We start from the raw sequence: 20,159 nt of genomic DNA, 5'->3' as shown, positions 1-20,159 counted from the left end.
TTTGAGAATGTATAGGTTCAAATTAGAAAATGACACTGTCTGTTACCATTGTGGTGTCCACTATGCACATCAATGAAAACTTGGCTTTAATGTTGTTTTAGTTTAGTACTTTTGTAGTTTTTATTAAGACAACATGTCTAGCCCCTAAAATATGGGATCAAAATTATTCAAGACTAACTTTTGTTCTGATCAACATGTTGCTTTAACTCAGGATCTAAGCAACTGAAACCACCAAAAACTGTCACAGTCAAAGACTAACTTGTTCCTGCAGTCCTTGACATGATGGGCCTTAAGCAAAGCAAAATATTCACCATTGTACTGTAACTGACATAGTTTGACAACAGCCCCCATTATGCAGAAAGTACATACAGTTTCAGTTCAGCTCCTCAGTTGCTGGACAATCCTTTGGGTACCAAAACGTGTCTTGTCTATTGTAGCATAGATGTAGACGAAGTGTTTTGTTCTCTCTCCATCAATTGGTTAATGGCATTATAAATGTCAGTTATAGGACAGATAAATTAAGAAAAGCACTGTTGTATGGTAAACCTTTGTTTTCCTCTCTTTGTTGCCTCCTTGACTAATGTAAAACATGACCAAAACACACTTTTTCATATTTCAGTTGTCTTTTTTATTGTGTCTCACCACTGTCATTGATACAACCAAAGCAGGCCCACATGGCATAATGGACATACAGTATTCCCCAAACACAATGAGGGCATCACTTGTTGGTTTTCTGGCAACAGCAATAAGTGAATTACTTCACAGAGGTCCCAATTCCAAATATCCAAAACAATACATGAATCGCAAACTTAGTTTGAAACCCTTTTTATGTGTGTTTACTTACTTTCTTTTGCATGTGACTTCTTAAAAATTACATTTTTGAAAGCTGCTTTGATGATGTTATGACAACTGATCTTTGACACAGACTTCTTCATGACCACTTCATAAGAGAATTGGCTCCCGAGGGCCACTCATTCTCAAAACCTTTAGCAGCCAGAGTAACATTCAACACAAATAAAACCTGGAGGTAAATCCTATTGTTGGAACGTTTCTCTACATTATGAAAGGCTAAAAGGCTTAGTTTTGAGGTGATGAATAACAGGTTACACTTACTGTGGACTTAATCTACATTCCTCACTTCTTAAACATGTCTAGATTCTAAATCTTGAAACCATTTGGCTGCCAAAGCAAAAGTGTTGAAACCCCCCTATCCAGCTTTGTTCAGGTCGTGATTTACTTCTGACCTGCAAAGTGCTTGTTTAAGACGGTCTTGGCATACTCAAGGGCATCATCTGCTGGGACGGGTATGTGAGGGGCAATGCCAGCTCCTTCCCACCCTGGCCCGAAGGTAGTGTCGGAGTGGACAGTGGGGATGCTGAGGAAGATGTCGGTCTCGCCAACACGGAAATTCTTGGGTGGGTGGGAGGACCCGTTGGTGGTCTCTCCCACGATCATGGCGCGGCCGAGGTTCCTCATGATGTAAACGAACTCCTCTGCTGCACCGGCAGTTGCTTTGCTGGTCAGGATGATGAGGCTCTTCTTGGCGCCGTACCTTTCGCCTGATGAAGAGGATAAAAGTAGACAGAACACAGTTAATGAGGCAGAGAAGTTATGGATGCATCATGAAAGGATCCATGTTGGATTGAAGCAAGTGAAACATAATGGTGTAAGCAGCTGATTTTTGACCATTTGGGGACAGAGGAAACTTACTGTAAACATGACTATGATCATGTTTTAAAATGATATGACAATCTTGTTAGCAAATTGTTTCTAATTTGTATACTTCGGCAGGTACAGAGCATTGTTAGCATTCATCTGGAGTCATGCCTCTGGTCAGTACAACTTTACTTTTAGCTCTGTGTTTTGTCTATACCAAATCCTTCAGGAATTATCGGGCTCCATAGCTGCTAAATGCTACACTATGTTCACCAGCTAGCTGCTAACTCTGTTTGTAACAGGAATCTAGGGCACTCCATGCAATCATTTAAGTAAAAATGATTTTTTTCTTTATTACCGGTGAGCTCAGGCAGGGTCCGGAGCTCTGTGGTGGTGCCGGATGGTCTGTCGTACAGCTTGTCCAGCACAATCTGCCTTTTGTTATCAAAGAAGTAAGAGCAGAAGCCAGAGATGGCTGTTGTTGGGCCACCAACGTTGTTCCTGCAAAAAACAGTTGCACAACAGTCGTGAAATGTTAGATCCTGAGAAAGGTGTTAGCATCTTGCACAAATGCAGTAATATGATAAATAATTTTATTGAACAACTGATCAGCAATTAGATTCACCATTTTCTCCAAGACTTAGTTAATTTGATCTGTATGTGGTACATATTTAAAAATGATCTATAGACTACAAATACATACATCCTAAAAAGCAGCGCTATACTAAGGCTGAGTAAGTAAACATGGACTGATGAGCTTCAGCAGCTTTAGCGGTTGATTTAATGTTTTCTCCTAAATGGACTTGTGCATTTTTAAAAAAAGCTTCAACTCACTCCGTGAGCAGGATTACCCACCTAAGGTCAATGATCATAGCGTCAGTGTTGATAACTTTGTTCCAGACATGCTCAACAATAATCTGGGCGATGGCCTTGACCTCCTCGAAGTCTCCGAACATGTCAAAGCGCAGGTAACCGATGTTGTTCTCGAATATGTCAGTGTGGAAGGAGACTTTGATCAGCTCAATGTACATCTCTGGAGTATAATCCTGTGGGAGAAGAACATGCAACAACTCAGCATTTATAATATAAGCATGACCAATGTCTCTCACTTAATATAATCAATAAAATTATTTTTTTCAGCAATTGTTGATATCTAAATTTGCCACATATTACAGATTTCTCATATTACAGTATACCCACTGTATACTAAACATTTTATCTAGTACACTGCCAAATCCTGTTTTATTCTGATTATAAAAGCATAAAAAGCATTTGACAATATACTGTTCATCCACTCCACCTAATCACATTACAGTAACCAATACTAATGCAAACATCTAGAGAATTTCGAGCTCTGTCAGTGAAAAAATTCTAAATCCAAACTTTTGAAAGCTAAAAGGAAATTTAGCTGTATATGAATATTTAAAAGCGACAATTAAATATACTTTCAAAGGCAAAAATCAATAATCTCATGTTCATGGGTCTCACCATGGGTGGCAGGGCTGGGGTGTTCCTGGTAGTCTTCAGGCTCTTGTCCCCAGACAGGGTCTTCAGGTCAGTGGACAACTTCGCTTCTAGACTCTCCCTGGAGACAATCATGTTGTACTCGCCGTTTGCTAGGAGCCCTTTCAACTTCTCTGCAACATCAGCCCCGATATTTTCAAAGGCGTAGTTGTCAGCGATCAGGGTGGCTGCTCCCTCAATGACGGCTGGAACCTCGGCACGGAGGTTGACGATTTTGATTGCGGTAGCGAGGGCATCCTCAGCGTTGACCTCCACATCAGGAGTCACACCTGTAACCTCCCAGGAGGAGCCCGTGATTGGGTTGATGGACTTTGCAGTTGGCACCGTAACGTAGAAGTCAGTGTCGCCCACCTTGAATTTTTCGATTTTCACAGAGCCCCCGGCAGTCTTCTCACCCACAATGGTGGCCCTCTTTAGGTTCTGGAGGCAATAGGCAACGTCCTCGGCAATGCCTTTGGTGTTCTTGCTGGTGAGGATAATGAGGGGTTTGGTGACGCCATATCTTTCCCCCAGCAGTGTGTCCATAGAAAACAACTTAGTGGTGGTGTTGGAGGGTCGATCATACACACTATCAATGTGAAGCTGAGGCTCGGCTTGAGTGAAGTAAGACACAATGTATGGGATCCCTGAGATGTCCCCGCTGCCTGTGTAGCGCAAGTCAAAGATGAGAGCTGAGGTTGGCAGGATTTTATTCCAGACCAAGTCTAGGAGCAAAGGGCCAACCTTGTCAGCGACCTCCTCCCCAAGAATGTGATCGATCCTCAGGTAGCCAATGTTGCCCTCCAGGATGTCGAGCTTAATTGAGGTCTGGAGGACAGCAATGAGCTGCTCTGGCGGCAAGGGAGGCATCTGTGGGGGAACCACAGGGACGTAGTTTGGCTCAAAGGAGACCATCAGGCGTGGGTCGCTGACGGTGGTCTGGACTCCAGAACTGAGGACATTAGCCAGGGAATCACCGTCTGGGATGTTGAGAACCTCTGTGTTGCTGCCCGCTGCTTCGATTGCCTCCTTCATCCCCACCAGCTTCTCTGGTGAGCAGTAATTGTTCATGACAATTTTTGCCAAATCTACAATTAGGGTTGGGGAAAAAGAGGCATGGATAAAGGAAACATTTCCCAAAACGAGCAGAGAAGCCACCAGGAAGAGAGCCTTTGCCATGTTTGTAAGTTTAGTTAGTCAAAAAGTGAGTTGATGGAAAGTGGAGGCTGTTCAGCCGAACCTCCTTCTCCAGAGAGGTTCTTTGTCAAATGGCACTGTTTTGGCTGCAAGGATCCTGTTAACACACTCATAAGAGGATTAGGCCCATAATAAATCTCTAATCGCATTATCCTGAGCACTTCTGTAAGACAATAACAACCTTGCCAAGTAGGTGTAGTAACAAGGGGGTGTTGCCAAAGATGGTAGTCTTAAATATATACAAAGTATTTTGAACACTCATTTATTTAAAGTTACCTGTGTCAAATAACGTGAGCTTTGTAACCGACAAATATCTAGAAATGGATTAAGGGTGTCAAAAATGTTCATCTTGCTAGGTTTAGTCACTGTTCACTTTAAGCCCATTGGTGTCAGTATTTGTAACTGGGGGTCACTGAAATCACAAGAAAATGTTGAAAACTCATGATAAGCATATACAGTAATTCACGCAAAAATCAAAGCTGATGTTTTCCTTACCAAGGAAATGTGCCCGTAAATCAACAATCAGACCCACTGAATTCTTTATTGTTTCATAAATGTTGCACATTTATTGGCATTTGTTCAGTTGGTGGTGGTGGCCTCCTCTCTGAGGTGGTGTTGAAGTGAGAGTCAGTTAAGATTGGTTTGGTACTTGCTCCCTCTGCTGGTGGTTTTGTAGTTAGTAAACAGAACATTTGAATGAAATGTCATTAAAGAATTCAGAAGAAAAAAAAAAACAGTAAGAATTATGGCAAAGTAATACAATTTTTTCTAAATAACATATTAAATCACCAGTCACCATACTATACATTAACATAATGATCAAATAATTTGGTAAACAGAATATCTACCTTATAATATGTGGCATTTAAAATGAAAGGAAATAATGCATACTGTAATATTGAAACAGAAGAGTAAAAGGCAACTGTACATAATATCAATGAAAATATACAGCTGTGGTGGGGTTAGAGGTATAATGTCATCATTTAGATTAAAGGAGTGCAATATAATCTACTTTAAGCAACATAATTTTGGTGAATTATTTTAAATTGGAAGTTGTTTTATTCACAAAAATCACTGTTCACACTTAAATGGCACCCTCTTTACTGGTTTTGATACGAAAGTAGATAAGTTGATTTGAGATTTGACCCTATCAAAAGCAAATTAGTTTCCTTTTGTGATGAGATATACATTGTTCCATACCCATTTAGTATATGTCTCTCTGAATGAAGGCATCAGATGAAAACCTTAAAGGTAAATGTAAATTTCATAGGGGATAGAGCTTGGAGATACTTTAAATGTCAAATGGGTTTACAAAGATTCATTTCTCCCATCACTATATTTTTGTGAAAAGGCCACTTGAAGCAGCTTGAAACCAAAACCAGTTAAATTAAATGCGTGTGATGACACCTCTGTTATACAATATGACCTCGGAATTATAGGAAAGCTCTATGATACATAAATGCCTTGAATTAAGTTGAATTCATTATTAAAAACATCACCCAACTATAACATTTCATCACAGGATAAGGTTATTTTATAACTGTACTGTAGCTGTGGTAAGTGGACCATATGACTAGTTCATATCCAACATACTAGGCCACACAAAGATAGTGGACTTTGACATTGAACTGGTGGCTAAACACAAGACAAATCGACAAAAGAACATAGTTTTCAAAGGAAATAAGAATACCAACACAAGGAGTTATTTTCCTTGCTCTTTCTTCAACAGCCTTGCTGCAATAATTCTCTGTGCTACAGGAAGAGCGCCAGTAGCCTGGGCAATAACATGAGGCTCAACCCCTGAGACACTCCACATTTTCCCAGTGATTGCACTCAACACAACCTGGTTAGGGATAGAAGCGTACAGGACACTGTCCCTGATCTGATAGGTTCCACTTGATAAAGACCCTCCGATCGTTGGTTCACCAATGATTGTGGCCCTTTTCAAGTCCTTCATAGTGCGAGTAAACACTTCAGCTGCTGACCCTGTCATATGACTGGTGAGGATGTAGACGTCTTTGGAGGACCCATACCTTTGACCAATAACCTGAGGTAATGTCATGACCTCTGTCATGGTGTTTGTAGTGCGGTCGAAGACAGTGTAAAGATGCCGCAAAGGTTCAGCATTGAAAAAATAGGTGCACAAGAGGGGAATTGCTGTTGAATATCCACCGGTGTTGTACCTCATGTCAATTATGAGAGCATCTGTGTTGACTATCTTGCTCCACACTAATTTTAACAACTGAGGTCCAGTGGCCTTTACCACCTCTATATCTGCCATCATGTCAAACCTTAGATAGCCAACATTACCTGACAGAAGCTCAATTTTGAACAAAGCGTCAATCATATATCCAACTTCTTCAGTGGTAGGGATCTTTGGGACATCATGAAGTGACTCAGGCTCAACATCACAGTGAAAGACATGGAGGCGGTGATCATCTGCAGTCTCTTGCAGGTCTGCCGTTAACTGAGATGCCAAAGATTCAAAGTCAACCACCGACCTGTATAACCCCTCAGCCCATTTCCTCACCAGTACCTTGCTGACCTCTATTGCAACATCATGGATTGCATAGTGTTTTTCCAACAGTTCCCCAGTTCCCTCTATAAGGGACTTGATCCCTTGGTGGAAATCTGCAATCTCGTGAGCATGCTCCACAGCGTCTTCGGCTAGCACAATAGCATCAGGGACCACACCACCTCCCAGCCAGAATTCACCATTGTTGTCCAAAAAGTTGATGAAAGGGACAATGATGGCAATATCTGTTCCCTCAATTTGAAACGTCTTTGAGTGCATCAAGGTGCCAGATGTAATTTCCCCTATGACTGTGCCACAATGTAAGGACTGCACAAGGTATGCAAATTCTTCGCCAACGCTTGCTGTGTAGTAGCTGGTCAACACATAAACTCCACGTTTGGAGCCATAGGATGGGCCTGTGATTCCGGGGTAGAGAATTATATTCTGTCGTTATGTTCTGAAAACTGTCATATATTGTGAAAAAGTGATGCTTCTGGGAAGGGTCCTGCAGATAGGACAGTATGAGGGCTAGAGATGTGGAGGATCCACCAGTGTTATATCGTAGATCAATAATCAGGTTATTAGTGTCTTTGAGGGGTTCCCATACCATATTAGCCATCAGCTCTTCTAGTTTAGCCTCTGCAGACAACTTGACAAACTTATCAAAGCGCAGGTAGCCCGTATTGTGTGGGAGAATTTCCACTTTAAACGTTGTATCAACCAACTCTCTTAATAATTTCATATCATCTTGAATGTTGTAAAGATCCTCCTCTCCTGTGGCAGCATCGTCTTGCATGTATTTGACGATAAGTCGTGGATCTTCCGACACAGTCTGCAGATCATGGTTAAGTCTGACTGCCAGATCCTCCTCAGATACGACAGAAAATAAGTCTGTAGATTGAAGGAGTTGAAGAAGAGCTGGAATTCTGTCAGTGAAAGCATAATACCTCTTGATGATGTCAGAGATACTCTGTATAACTTTCGGAATGGTACTCCTTACAACTAGAAGGGACTTGGCTTTCGCGACAGCTTCCTTGGCAATGACATTGACCATTGGGGAAACACCATTCACTTCCCAGCTCTGACCTGTGATTGGGCTAACTGACCTTGCGACAGGAACTGTTATGTAGAACTCAGACTGAGCGATTCTTATCTTTTGGACTTTAACTGACCCACCGGCAGACCTTTCTCCAACGATGATGGCCCTCTTTAGATTTTTTAATGTGTATGCTACTGCCTCAGCCGCACCAACGGTACGCTTACTGGTCAAAATAATCAAATCTTTCTTCTTTCCATACTTTTCCCCTGTTATTGATGGCATGGTCCATAGCTCCCTGGTTGTATTTGAGGGCCTGTCATACACAGTGTCAATGTGAATGAGGGACTCCGAGTCTGAGAAATAGGAGATTATAAAAGGAACTCCAGATAATTCTCCAGCTGTGCTATACCTCAGGTCCAAGATGAGTGAGGATGTTTGGGCAACTTTATCCCAGATGTTGTCCCTCAGCAGAGAGCCAAGCTTTGCTGCTGTCTCCTCCCCAATTATCCGATCAATCCGCAAATATCCAACGTTGTTGTTGAGTATATCCAGCTTGACAGAGTTTCTCACCAGCCAGATCAGCTGCTCTATTGGGAGAGACGGCAGCATCTGTGGCACCACTGGGGTAAAATTTGGCTCGTATGACACAGTCAACCGGGGATCATTCAGTGCCCCTTGTACTCCGACTGTGAGCACAGCTGCCAGGGTCTTCTTGTCTGAAATCTGCAGGATTTCTCCGCTGTTTATGGCTTGTTGGATGGCCTCCTGCATCCCAACCAGGTTCTCAGGGAAGCAGTAGTTTTCCAAAAGAATTTGTGCCATTTCTAACACCAGGGCAGGCTGGAATGATGAGTTGACAGATAGAGTACATAGAAGAAGTGTCAACAGTAGTGGTGGTGAGCGTTGCGCCATCGCAAATGTCTTCATCATCCCTGATGGAATGAGATTCCCTCCGTCTTCTCTTTCACTGGGCTGTAGTAGTTCATGTGTCTGCGTTGAGGGATGATAGTTTTTGTAGGAGGGAACACTGTCATTGCTGGGGCATTTTTGGACAACAACATCAACATAAGAGGCTTTTGTCCCAATAAATCTTTAATCGCATTATCTGTGGTGCTTCAGCTAGCAGACAGTAACAGACAAAATAAAAAATGGCAAATGGGAGCCTGTGCAGTTTCTTACCTTTTCCTATGCAATGCATGTTTGGTTTCTTACTTTTATTGGACTCTTAAGCAGTTGCTTTGTTTTTGTCCAAGGGGCTTAACAAACTTGACGAAATTTAACATTTGATTATCGTTGTCTTATTTCTGTTTCAATCAGCTTTTTTAAAAAACATTTTTATCATTCACCACATGCTATTCTATTTAAACTAAAACCCTCTCAGCATTTCTTTTAGATAAACTGGTTCACAGGACAGGTGATTCAGGATGTGATTGAAGTGAAAGCCTGATCTGAAACTCTCACGCTCCTTCTCCCTCACTCTCTCTCTCCCTTGTCTGTTATAAAAGCTTATGGTGGTGTGTTTTTTTGCGGTTGGTAATCTTTAAGGGTCATGTCTGGGTCGCTCCACTGGTGACATGATTACACAGTTTGTGGACACGTGGCAAAGCCTTCTTAAAACACATGCAGGATCAGAATTGGATGAAACAACACTAACACTGGATATAGAAACAAAAGGTTGATTGGAAAATCTTTATCTGGATTGAATGCTTAAGTATTTGCTCTCTTTGCTTTTTTTCCCTGCCTTGGTATTTCTCACAGTATTGCATTTCTGTGCTGAGTTTTTAGTTTTTTCTTAAATTTTTTTTTAACAAAAATGCATATAGTTTCATTCAGTCGAGGAACAACGTGTTTGATCTGTACGTGGAGCTTGACCCTGACATCGATAAGGACTTTAACTCAGGACCCTCTTAGACCGTGATCCAGACAGTTTCGCAGTTCAGAATTATGCAGCCAGACGTGATCTCCATCCAAATGCCGGACAGTGCTCAGCTAATCTTAACGTCTTAACCATTAATACCGCCTTATGCCTTACATAATATAATCTGCTTTGCCACTTACCGGTACACCACTTAAGACTTGTGTATCAAATATAAGAACAGGCTACAGCAATGGTTTGGATTTTAATATTCCCTGAACTTCTAACTTGCTTGAAATATTACACGAGGAGATGTACAATTATATAAAATCATACATTTTAGGTGATTTTGAGCTGTATGAATGATCTTAAAAGGCAGAACGTCATTTTGCTAAAATAATCTCAATTAATGAATTGCATGTCAGTGAACAGATTAATTTATCAGCTACACTGTAGGCTATCTAGCTCAATAAGCTTGTTAGCATACTGCTTTCAGTGTTGCCTTTGCACTTGTTCTCATGTTTCTGTGTTAACAGGGGGTCGAATGAGAGGGGAGCTTTCCTGAGCTCTGAGGTCTGGCCCACAACATTTTCATTTTTATCTGATCTCATCATCTTCATTTCCAGACACAGCAGGAACCGGTTTTCAGTGTTACAACTCTAAAGAGCCAGCACTGTGTAATCGAACTTAATAATTGATATTTTGGATTTTACTTTTTGGAGTAACACTTCTTTGGGCAATAAATGTTGTTTGGCAATGGAAAACTTTTAAATGGTTGATGAGCTGGTCATGAAATGCAGGTACCAGTCCGGGCAAAAATAGGATGTTTTATTAAAAGCCCTTCACACCCACGCAGCTGTTATTCTGGTTTATTTACTTTAGCTGTAATTATCTGAAGTTACCAAACTGATGACCATGAATTGACAAAAGAGTAAGGGCAAAGCCAATCATGCACAGGCCCCAACAGTCTGTACAGGACACAAGCATATCTGCACCAACTTTAGCTGAATCATCTGCTTTAAAGTCATTTGAGCCACTATTGTCAGTGCCCAGTCACTGCTTGGGTTCCAGTGAGGCACAGGTTTTTTCACTATCATCGGACAAGCACTTAGCTAAGTGCAGGCATTAATAATCCCTACTGCTCCTGGATATACAAGTGAAAATGTCCCAGAGAAATGTGTGTTTGAAATGTATTGATGATTAAAATCCAACAACACATAAAAACACAAGTTGCTTTTTGCCTTTCAGAAGTATAAATATCTTAGATATTATTTCAAAATATTTTAATGTGGGAGTAAAAACAATGTGGTAGTTTAATTGCCTTTGGAACTGTGTCTTGCCAATAAAGCAGCCTTTCTTTTATGATAGATACAAATTAATCTCAGGTGTGATTGGTTAGGTTACAGTTACAGGTTACAGTTTATTGTCCAGTGTATCTCCTCTGTCCCTTGCTGCCTTAAATGTTGTCATTTTGCAAGGGACCATAGTCTTCTCAGAAGGGATTGTCTCCCCCTAGCTGCATCTTGGAGCTTCAACACCCAACATCAGCCTGTGACAGTAGGAAAAACATGTGTAAATCATAAAAATAATAATGGTTGAATTACATTTGGCAGATTTAGTTCCTAGTGTTGCTAGTGTTATATTATTAATTACATCTTACAAAAAGTGTAATGTTAAAAAGGCCAGTTCTAGTGATTGTCAGCAAACCACTGCAACGGGACAGCAAAGTAATCACAACTGCCCTCTCTTATCCATCACAGCGACAAATATTGACATATGACAAAAATATTCACACCCGTTAATAAAAGAAAGCAGACATTTTCCTCAGATAAATAAAGTTATTTACTATAATGATGCAATCAAAGAGATTACAATTTTACTTTTTCTTGGAATATCAGTTCTTGTAGGACTTAGGAAAAACTGGGCTCTATTTGGTTAATAATGACATGTCTTTTTTTTTTTTTTTTATGTCAAAATTAGAATAAAAGTGAGCAACCAGCACAGTGAAGCTTCAAAAACACATTTGTGAAAGGAATTGTTGATGTTTCCCAGACTGAACTTGCACATGAAAGGTAGTGGTTTATTGGCTGAAGTTTTGGCCTCTTGGTATACACTATAATCACCACCAGAATAAAAAAAGTAGGAATCTGACAGAAGAAGAACATAATGTCATGCCAAAAAAATGAAATGAGCAATTACAAATTAATTTCATATCATAGAAGATTTAAAAAAAATAATAATTTCAAGGTAGAAAACCTCAGAAACAAAATGTAGACATCATAAGACACATGGTACCACAATAAATCTCTAACTATCGAAAGACTGAAGCTGCAGGGTTAGATTGTCTTCAAATTCTGGATGACTTGATTAGGGGAAGATTGCATAGCACAGCAACACAAACAGTTGCTCTTGTGGTGGTTGCACCATCCGCAATCTAGCATGCATGTATAAGCTGACCATTCTGTACAAGTCTGTTTGGCAGTAAATATATATATTGATATAAACAAAGCACAAATACTACGATAATGTACAGATTTACATTAAAAATAGCATGCTGTTTTTTGTTTTGTTTGACTTTTTCATGAAAATAAAAACGTGTTTGTAGTTGTAGAAGTAATTAAAAATGTCCCACCAGCCTATAGACTCTTTTTTTCAATATTTAATTTTCACCTTTCACCTTTTTTTACTGTACTTTTTACATACTTTTGTTATGTTTTACATTATTTCCCACATACAAATACAGTTTCATAAGTTTTATTTATACACATCAGACCAAGGCAATATAAGGTAAAGCATCTTTATGTACATATAACCAGTATTAAATACGCAGTGTGAAGATATCTGTGTGCTTTGGTTTTCTGATTTGTGGCTTTAACATGTTACCATCATACTGCATTCCAGAAATATAATTATTTTTGAACTTCAGACTTTTTCAGGAATAGCATGAACTTTGAATGCAACACAGCACTGTTTCACAGCTTCTGTGTCAAAATATTGTGTTGTTAATATTAGCATTGCATGGCCTTTAGCATTTTCTTAGCCATGCTAGCTCTAGGGACCATGAGGTTGAAGAAAAACAAAACAAACTTCAGCTTATTTATTAATTACTGTGGTACACGCATTGATAATCGCCAGAGGCCGAATTTGATTAACTGTGATCCCCTGACTTATCATCTAGTGCCATCATCAGGTCAAGACCACTTTTGGACATTGCATTATAGCTAATTAACCAACCTGTAAAAGTAATCTGTACATTGTGTTCAATGTTGATAACCAAATGTTTGAATGCTAACACACTAACATAAGATCATGACTGTATGTATCATGAAAAAAATATACCTGCCAAATATCAGCATGTTAGCAATGCGAATGTGTGCATGTTAGCATTTAGCTCAAGACACTGTTGTGCCTTAATGCAGTTACACAGAGCTTCTAGCATGCTTTAGCCTTTTAGTCTTGTTATTAAGTAGCACTGATGTAACATTTGCTGTTTCATGAGGAGGAATATTTGGAATTATTAACCCACTACCTGAAGAAAATAGTTAAGCATTCGCTTCCCAGGTAACTCACTCTTTTAAATATGTAGCAAGAGGCATCCGTGTTTGTTCTTATACTTGTGCTACTTTCCCTTTACCGGACTAAAGGAGGTCATGAACATTGGACTGACTTGAAATGCTGCATTAGAACCATCACAACCGCCTTTGCTGCCAGCAGAGCACGAAAGGATCTCTCCGACTACCTGCAGCCACACTCCGCCACCTTCATCTCCTCATAAAGGTATCTGATAGTGAGCCGTCCGTTCTCCTGATACATGACTGTTATCGGGTCCAGTTTGATGGGAACACAGCACGCCATGTTGGCCTTGCTGGGGTCCCTGATGTTCATCAGCGTCTGGATGAGGGCGTGCTTTGATGGGGTCATTTCATCCGTCAATGGGTGGTAACAGAGGCCTCGACATTCGAAGGCGTCATATTCTGGAGGCGCCACGATCCAGCTGTCCCAGCCAATGTCTTTAAAGCTGACTTTGAGAGAGGCCCGCTGGCAGTATTCCCTCTCCGCCTTTCTTTTCCTTCTCCGTGGATGCTGAGCCTCCAGGATCTGGTTTGGAAGCTGATCTCCTCTGTTCCAGTCGGCGCCCGAGTGTAAGATGGTTTCTTCTTCATGGAGGATCATCTCTCTTAATTCCTTCTTCGTCTCGCTCCTCCTGCTGCCCAGGTCATCTGAGAAGACTATTAAAGCCGCTGAAGTGTTATCTCCAACAGACACGCTCATATTAAAACAGCCCGCTCGTTCTTCTCCACTGTAAGAAGCTCCACAGTCCTTCCGATCCACCACTACATCAAAAACTGTTGCGCCTCGGCCTGACCTTACCCCGCTCTGAATAGCTGTGGTCACATCCAACGTCTCCCACATGCCGTGAGAGCCTGAAACCTCTTTGCCAACCAGTATTTGGGTTGTTGATGTCATATCATCGTAATCCACTTCATAGACTTTGACGGTGGCCGTGAAGTCGTGGGAGGTGACCCCTGACCTTGGATGTGGGAGGAAGAAGAGCTGTAAATCAGCAGTCGTGATCTTTTCATGGCTGGGGACGCTGACGTTGAACTGGAGCCTGTGCTTTGACTTTGTGCCATTTGTGACAGACAGTGTGATATCTGTTGGAGGGATAGAAAGAGGTCAGAGTTTTCATTTTAAACAGAAGCTGAGATTTGAACTGTTTGATGTGGTGTCACACTGAGATTTGACTTTACTTTGTTCCCCTGAGGAATCAGTACATGCATCCTTGCTGTTTCTTTTGACTTGCACTAATTTGATCAGAAATGTAACGATCAAAAAAAGGGATTTAGTGCTAATATTAACAAGCTAGGCTAACTAGCTTTCACGTTTTGAAGCTAGTTAGCCTAGCTTGCTAGCCTCTACTTTCCGGGTGAGACACGAACCTAATCACACAATGGGTCTTCCCATATTGTTTGATGTTGTATAGGCAGAGTGTTTTATTGCTAACAGTTGATAACCAACATATGGAGTCGTCTTGAGAGTGAAAATTTCTGTGATGATCGAAAAAATTTATCAATGTAGTCTACGTGTCACAATGCTGGTCCTGAGGCTTGAGGCTTAGACAATACTAATTTTGGAAAGGTATGTGGAATAGTAGGATATAGTTCTAGTCTATATTTTACACAAAAAGTGTATAGAGTTCAAATTCTAGCTTAACTTTAACAACCTAACACTGTTGAATATGTTTCTGTGAGGGCCATTTCTAGAAGTTGGGGAGAGTGTTTGGTTATCATGGGAGAATAAATTACTGTATTGCAACCATCCATTGACAGAAATGTTCTGGGATGCCATAGAGCAGTGGTTTCCAACCTAGAGGGGCAAGAAAAAGATCCTTTTGATCCCATTAACAAGGGGTTGCAAGTAGACATTGAGTCCTTTTAAAGTGTCACAGGCCAAAACTGGTTGGGAACCACTGGTACAGAGCTTTTGTAAAGTAAAATTTACACAAAAATATCCCAAACTGAACAATTTACCAAGATAGCCTTAACTTTAAATTGGCCAGGTAAGGAGTTCCACATATTTGCATCAAGTCTGCAGAAAAAAGCCCTCAGGTAAAATGATCCTTATCAACAAGTAGTGTCTTCCTCCCATAAGCTTGACAGATCATTATTGCACATCATACTTCCTTTCAAAGTAACACCCTGTTCACATACCTTGGACAGTGAAGCTTCGAATGACATCTGACTGAGGGATCGTCGAGCTGTCCGAGGCATACTTGTCGTAAAGCTCCATCATAAACGGAGGAGGGTAGATCTTGCTGTGCTCCTGAGGAACATCTGACAGGTTGAGTTGCCTAAGAAAGCCCTCCTTCATGGTTCCCAGGAGGTTCTCCATCCTGGCGTCAGTGTCTTCCTCCTCCAGGAGATCTTCCTGTGACAGCTGAGTGTAGATTTCCCTGGGGTCCTCGCTCTGGATGTCGTTACTGAGAGGTTTACAGGTGCAGGAGCCGATAGAAACCACCAGACTCAAACAGACCTGGAACAGGAATGATCTGGAGCTCCACATTCTGAAATGAGATTCCTCCTAAGCCACTGAGCTGGCATAAACTTTACCTTCTTCCCGGGCTTGAGAATACACTTTGCGATGGCAAGGTTTGAAAATGGAGCTCCCCAGTGTGAGGGCCACAGTCCTGATGTCCGCTCCCATGCTCCCAGAGTAAACAGGGGGACTTGTGTCAACCAAAATAGTAGCGTGGCCATGCTTATCACTGCCATTGATGCCTTCTTTTAAGCTTTGTTATCATTAGAGGGCTGGCTGCTAATGAAGACACTGTAAACACTCGACTGCGATAATGAGGGAGGCACTGGAAACTGTGAGGTTACTGAAAGGCAGACGTTTCCATAAAATGCTGTTTCCCAGCTTGAGGGTGAAACTGTTGAGTTCAGTGGAAACAAAAACATTTAAAAAGGAACAAAACAGCACATTGCATTCTTGACTGCCATCACTGCTACACATTTATTACACATTAGTGTTTCCAGCCATTATAAACTTGCAGATCAAGATACCAAAGTGTGATCAACGCCTATGACTTATCCCTTTAACAGCAGTGATGAGGATGTTGACATTCAACATAGATTTCTGAGTCAGTTTCGCTCAAATGTATTGAACTTAGGAAATGCTGTTGACAACTGAAAGGGGTTGAAGGACAGATGTTAATCTATTTGTCTCTCTCCATTTACTATCATACATATTTCTTTCCAAAATAAGATCCCATGAGGTCCAACAGAGGGGGGCGTGACATTGGCTTTCCATTTAAATTACAGGTGATTCCAGAGAGCAAGTGGTCACTGCCATCAAGCATTTCTGTTCTGTATTTTAAACTGTCTGTCACCTGAAATGGAAGGAAACAACATTACTATAAATATATATATATATATATATATATATATATATATATATATATATATAAATGTATATAAGGTTTTGCCGACTACTATCATAAATTATGTTTACTATTCCAGATGGATAATTAGATTTTGAAGCTGATGTTGCTCCAGGGATGTCATCTTGCCATTGTCTCTGCTGGTGAGGAGGTGTTTAATTTAAGGAACTCATGAGAGCAGCAGCTGTCCTCTCTGTGCTTTTCAGTTATCATTCAAAACTATTCATGATTAGGTGTTTCATGATATGGGGAATTTGGAACTCTGCTATGACTTACTGTATGTTCTGACTAACCGTGTGCTCCAGCGTACAGTATAGATTTGTCAGATTTGAAATGAAAAAGATATACTTGTTGTCGGAAAGACGTTAAAGTTTAGTCTTTTTTTCTCCACAGCACTTCTCAGAGACCACCCTGTCGGTCAAGCAGTATGAGTCGTACTCTCAGATTTCTCCTTGGACTTTCCAAAGAAGATTTGGGGTGTCTATGACTAACTACTTAATCTTTCTTTCAAGCAAACAAGAAAGATAGAATGCGTCACTCCCTTTGCAATTCACTTCCAGATTCACTTAAGATGAACAAGCAGACGTAGAGTTTTTCGGAACAACACGTGGGAAAACGCTCACTGACTGAATCTATAAAATCTGATAGGCATGAGAGCTTATTTCACACCACTGGCAAATGGAACAAAGGACATGATGGTGGTGGCCTCCATAACATCCAGCATGCCCTGGATGGATGATGAGATCTGTCCCTTGTTCCTGTGGGGGGTCCGAGCCCCGAACCACAAGCCAATGAGTCTGGGGACGTTGGCCCGAGTCCGGGCTATCTTGGAATTTCACCCATGCAGTCACTCAGCACTCGGTTCATGCTGGGTTTCATAAAAATGCTTTCATTGCGGCTCTTTCTAAGCGTTCCCTTTCTATGGAGTCAATCAGTGATGAAAGGCGACGACAGAATCTACTGGCACGGACACAGCAAATAATGTAGGCATGCAGGAGGGAAACAAACACGGCAGGGTGAAGTGGACTGACAAAGATCTGTGGTCGTATCACTGAAGGCCAAATAACCGGGTCGGAAAATATGCATGATATATATATGCATCACATTTTATGAGAGTTTGGCCAGTAACCTATGGTTTTTGGTGGCTGATATGTTAATATTATAGTAGGACAGGTGATGACCTTTGTTTGATTCCAATATTTAACACTACATTTCATTTTTCCAAGTCAGGAAATGTAGAAGTATCCAAGTGCTTCCTCAAGCGATATTCATATCAGGGTTCACAAGGCTTTAAAACTACATTAAGACCATCAAGAATCAGCATTTTGTTTGCAATTTGGCACCCCAGCAGTTACAGATGTGTTCATACACCATTCATTAGTTATGACCAAATCACGTTCGCCAAAAACATGCCAATCAGACATGATTCAATTGGTTCAATTGGAGCTGGAATTCTATGGTGCTTTTTCCACGTATACATGTAGGAAATCTTACAACTTATACTCATTCTACCACTTCCTTATTGATCAGCAACTGAAAAGATGTTGGAGAGCGGAAATCTAGGGGCACATTGTTGATATTTTAACGTAAAATAACATATTTGATAATTGTTAGCTAACGTTAGCATTCAACCTCTTCCTTGCTAACACTACCCTTCGATTATCCAGTGCTGTAGGTCCAGGTTTAAATGAATGTGTCCTAGATATGTGTTGATGATGATTTTAGAATGTATTTACTGCTTTCCTCTTGTATTGTGTAACACCGCCAAAAGGTTAGGCCAGCTGGAAGGTGGCTGGATGCTAATGCTAGCTGAAGTCTACGGGTAGCTAATTAGTTATCAAATATGTTGTTTTACCTTGACATATAGCCCGATAGCACCCTTGATCAATGACACTGGTGGATGATAACATTTCCTCAGATTGCCTATGTTTATTTGAGCTTCCTACGCTGATCGTGATGTCAGAGGAAAATGGCCGCCACATCAAAATGGTCAGTTAGCAGTGTAAGGGAACATATCTCAATAAAAGAAGAAAAAAAAAATACAAACAAGGCTTATGTGTTTATTGGCTTCAAACAGGAATAAACACGACGAGTAGCCTGTAGGTTAATAAGTTAATGTAATGTGACTTTTTATCAGCTAAACAAGGGGGGAATGATCAGGGGTCCATTTCACAAAGCAGGTTCAACAAACTCTGAGTCTGAACTCTGAGTTGATCTACTCTGAGATAGGAAACTCTGAGTTTTCGGTTCCAGAACAGCTGATTTGAGTTAGTTTGATCAACTCGGAGTAGTTTAACCTGGAGTTAAGCACGTGCACCACAAGTATAAAAAGACAGCATCAATGGAGCCCTGATTCGAAGAGTCACCATGGCAACGGGGAAGAGGAGGGCTACGTTTTTCACCCCACTGGAAATGTAAATATTAATGCGCTCATACAGTGAGTTTGAGCACGTTTTTAGAAGGAAGTGTAACACCGCTGCAGCAGCAAAAGAGAGGGAGACGGCGTGGGAGAACATTGGTGCTCGGGTCAATGCGTAATTTTAAATGAAGTCCTTTGCAATCACAATAAAATTACAGGGGGAAACTGCGTGAGTGGTAGCCTATTAATTTATTTCATTTAGGTGCAACCCCGGCTGAGAAGCGCACTTGGCTGCAGCTTAAGATGAAACATAAAAACATTAGACCTCGGCATAATCTCATGGGGGTACCTCATTTTGATCATGTTTTACATTGTAAAGTAAATATTAAGTGGCTATGTGACTGTACAGTTGTTTTATCCCCAACATAATGCTGTTTTCACACACATAAATGTCTTCTCATCTATATCATGTTCTGTTAAATAATTAAGCCTATTTAAACTAACAGACGGGTGGTGGCCCAGCACCGCCACCTCTAACGGAGGCAGAGGAGCTGAAAATGATAAAAATGGGTATAGCCGTTTCAGGGCGAGGCACACTTTTGTGACCGCTCTGCATACAATTGCCTTGCTCAAGTGCTCTGCATCTCCGAAGTTGTATAAAAAAAACTCCCATTTGCAAAAAAACGCAGCGCAACACACAATATCTGCTGGGATGTGAGAGCATGACTTCGGTTGGTAATGTTGGAAATGTAAGGACGGATTAGGTTGTGTATGTAAATGATGGACTGTGACGTGAAACGGTACCGCTCAAAAAGATAATTGTCTGGAAATGCAAGAACATCTATGCGCGTCTGATAACCATCTCCCGACGAATATTTAATTCTCTGCGCAGTAATGCTGCACCTTCATCCACGGGATAATTATCAAAAGGACATGCCATGGTAGTGAAAATAGTCGCCACCTAATATAACTTTGAATGTAGGCCTACTGACTGATTTTTGCAATGATCAATGAGAACTATACTACGCCAAAACTCGCCTGCTGACTGAATGAATGAGGAAATCAAATACCGTGTGTGGCTGAAAGAGGGCGGAG

At 40.9% G+C, this 20,159-nt stretch overlaps 3 protein-coding genes across 3 annotated transcripts; all 3 read right to left on the bottom strand.

Annotated features, from left to right (window-relative positions):
* Positions 1 to 604: 604 nt before the first annotated feature.
* On the bottom strand, positions 605 to 4,438 carry rbp3 (retinol binding protein 3). The gene is made up of 4 exons (XM_030401495.1): positions 3,145 to 4,438; positions 2,512 to 2,702; positions 2,015 to 2,157; positions 605 to 1,559 (listed from the first exon to the last, which is right to left on the bottom strand). The coding sequence occupies exons 1-4, from the start codon at positions 4,336 to 4,338 to the stop codon at positions 1,234 to 1,236; spliced, it is 1,854 nt and encodes a 617-aa protein (XP_030257355.1). The 5' UTR covers positions 4,339 to 4,438; the 3' UTR covers positions 605 to 1,233.
* Positions 4,439 to 4,895: 457 nt separating this feature from the next.
* irbpl (interphotoreceptor retinoid-binding protein like) lies at positions 4,896 to 8,869 on the bottom strand. The gene is given in 2 exon segments (XM_030401494.1): positions 4,896 to 7,300; positions 7,302 to 8,869. Coding segments are annotated over 2 exon segments (2,781 nt in total). The 5' UTR covers positions 8,841 to 8,869; the 3' UTR covers positions 4,896 to 6,058.
* A 2,720-nt stretch (positions 8,870 to 11,589) lies between these two features.
* Positions 11,590 to 16,564, bottom strand: gdf2 (growth differentiation factor 2). The gene is made up of 2 exons (XM_030399593.1): positions 15,477 to 16,564; positions 11,590 to 14,420 (listed from the first exon to the last, which is right to left on the bottom strand). The coding sequence occupies exons 1-2, from the start codon at positions 15,826 to 15,828 to the stop codon at positions 13,501 to 13,503; spliced, it is 1,272 nt and encodes a 423-aa protein (XP_030255453.1). The 5' UTR covers positions 15,829 to 16,564; the 3' UTR covers positions 11,590 to 13,500.
* Between the last annotated feature and the right edge of the window lie 3,595 nt (positions 16,565 to 20,159).

Source organism: Sparus aurata, chromosome 20 (assembly GCF_900880675.1).
Source record: "Sparus aurata chromosome 20, fSpaAur1.1, whole genome shotgun sequence".
Lineage (NCBI taxonomy): Eukaryota > Metazoa > Chordata > Actinopteri > Spariformes > Sparidae > Sparus > Sparus aurata.
Note: the sequence above shows the minus strand (reverse complement) of the source record. Positions and strands in the feature narration are given on the sequence as shown.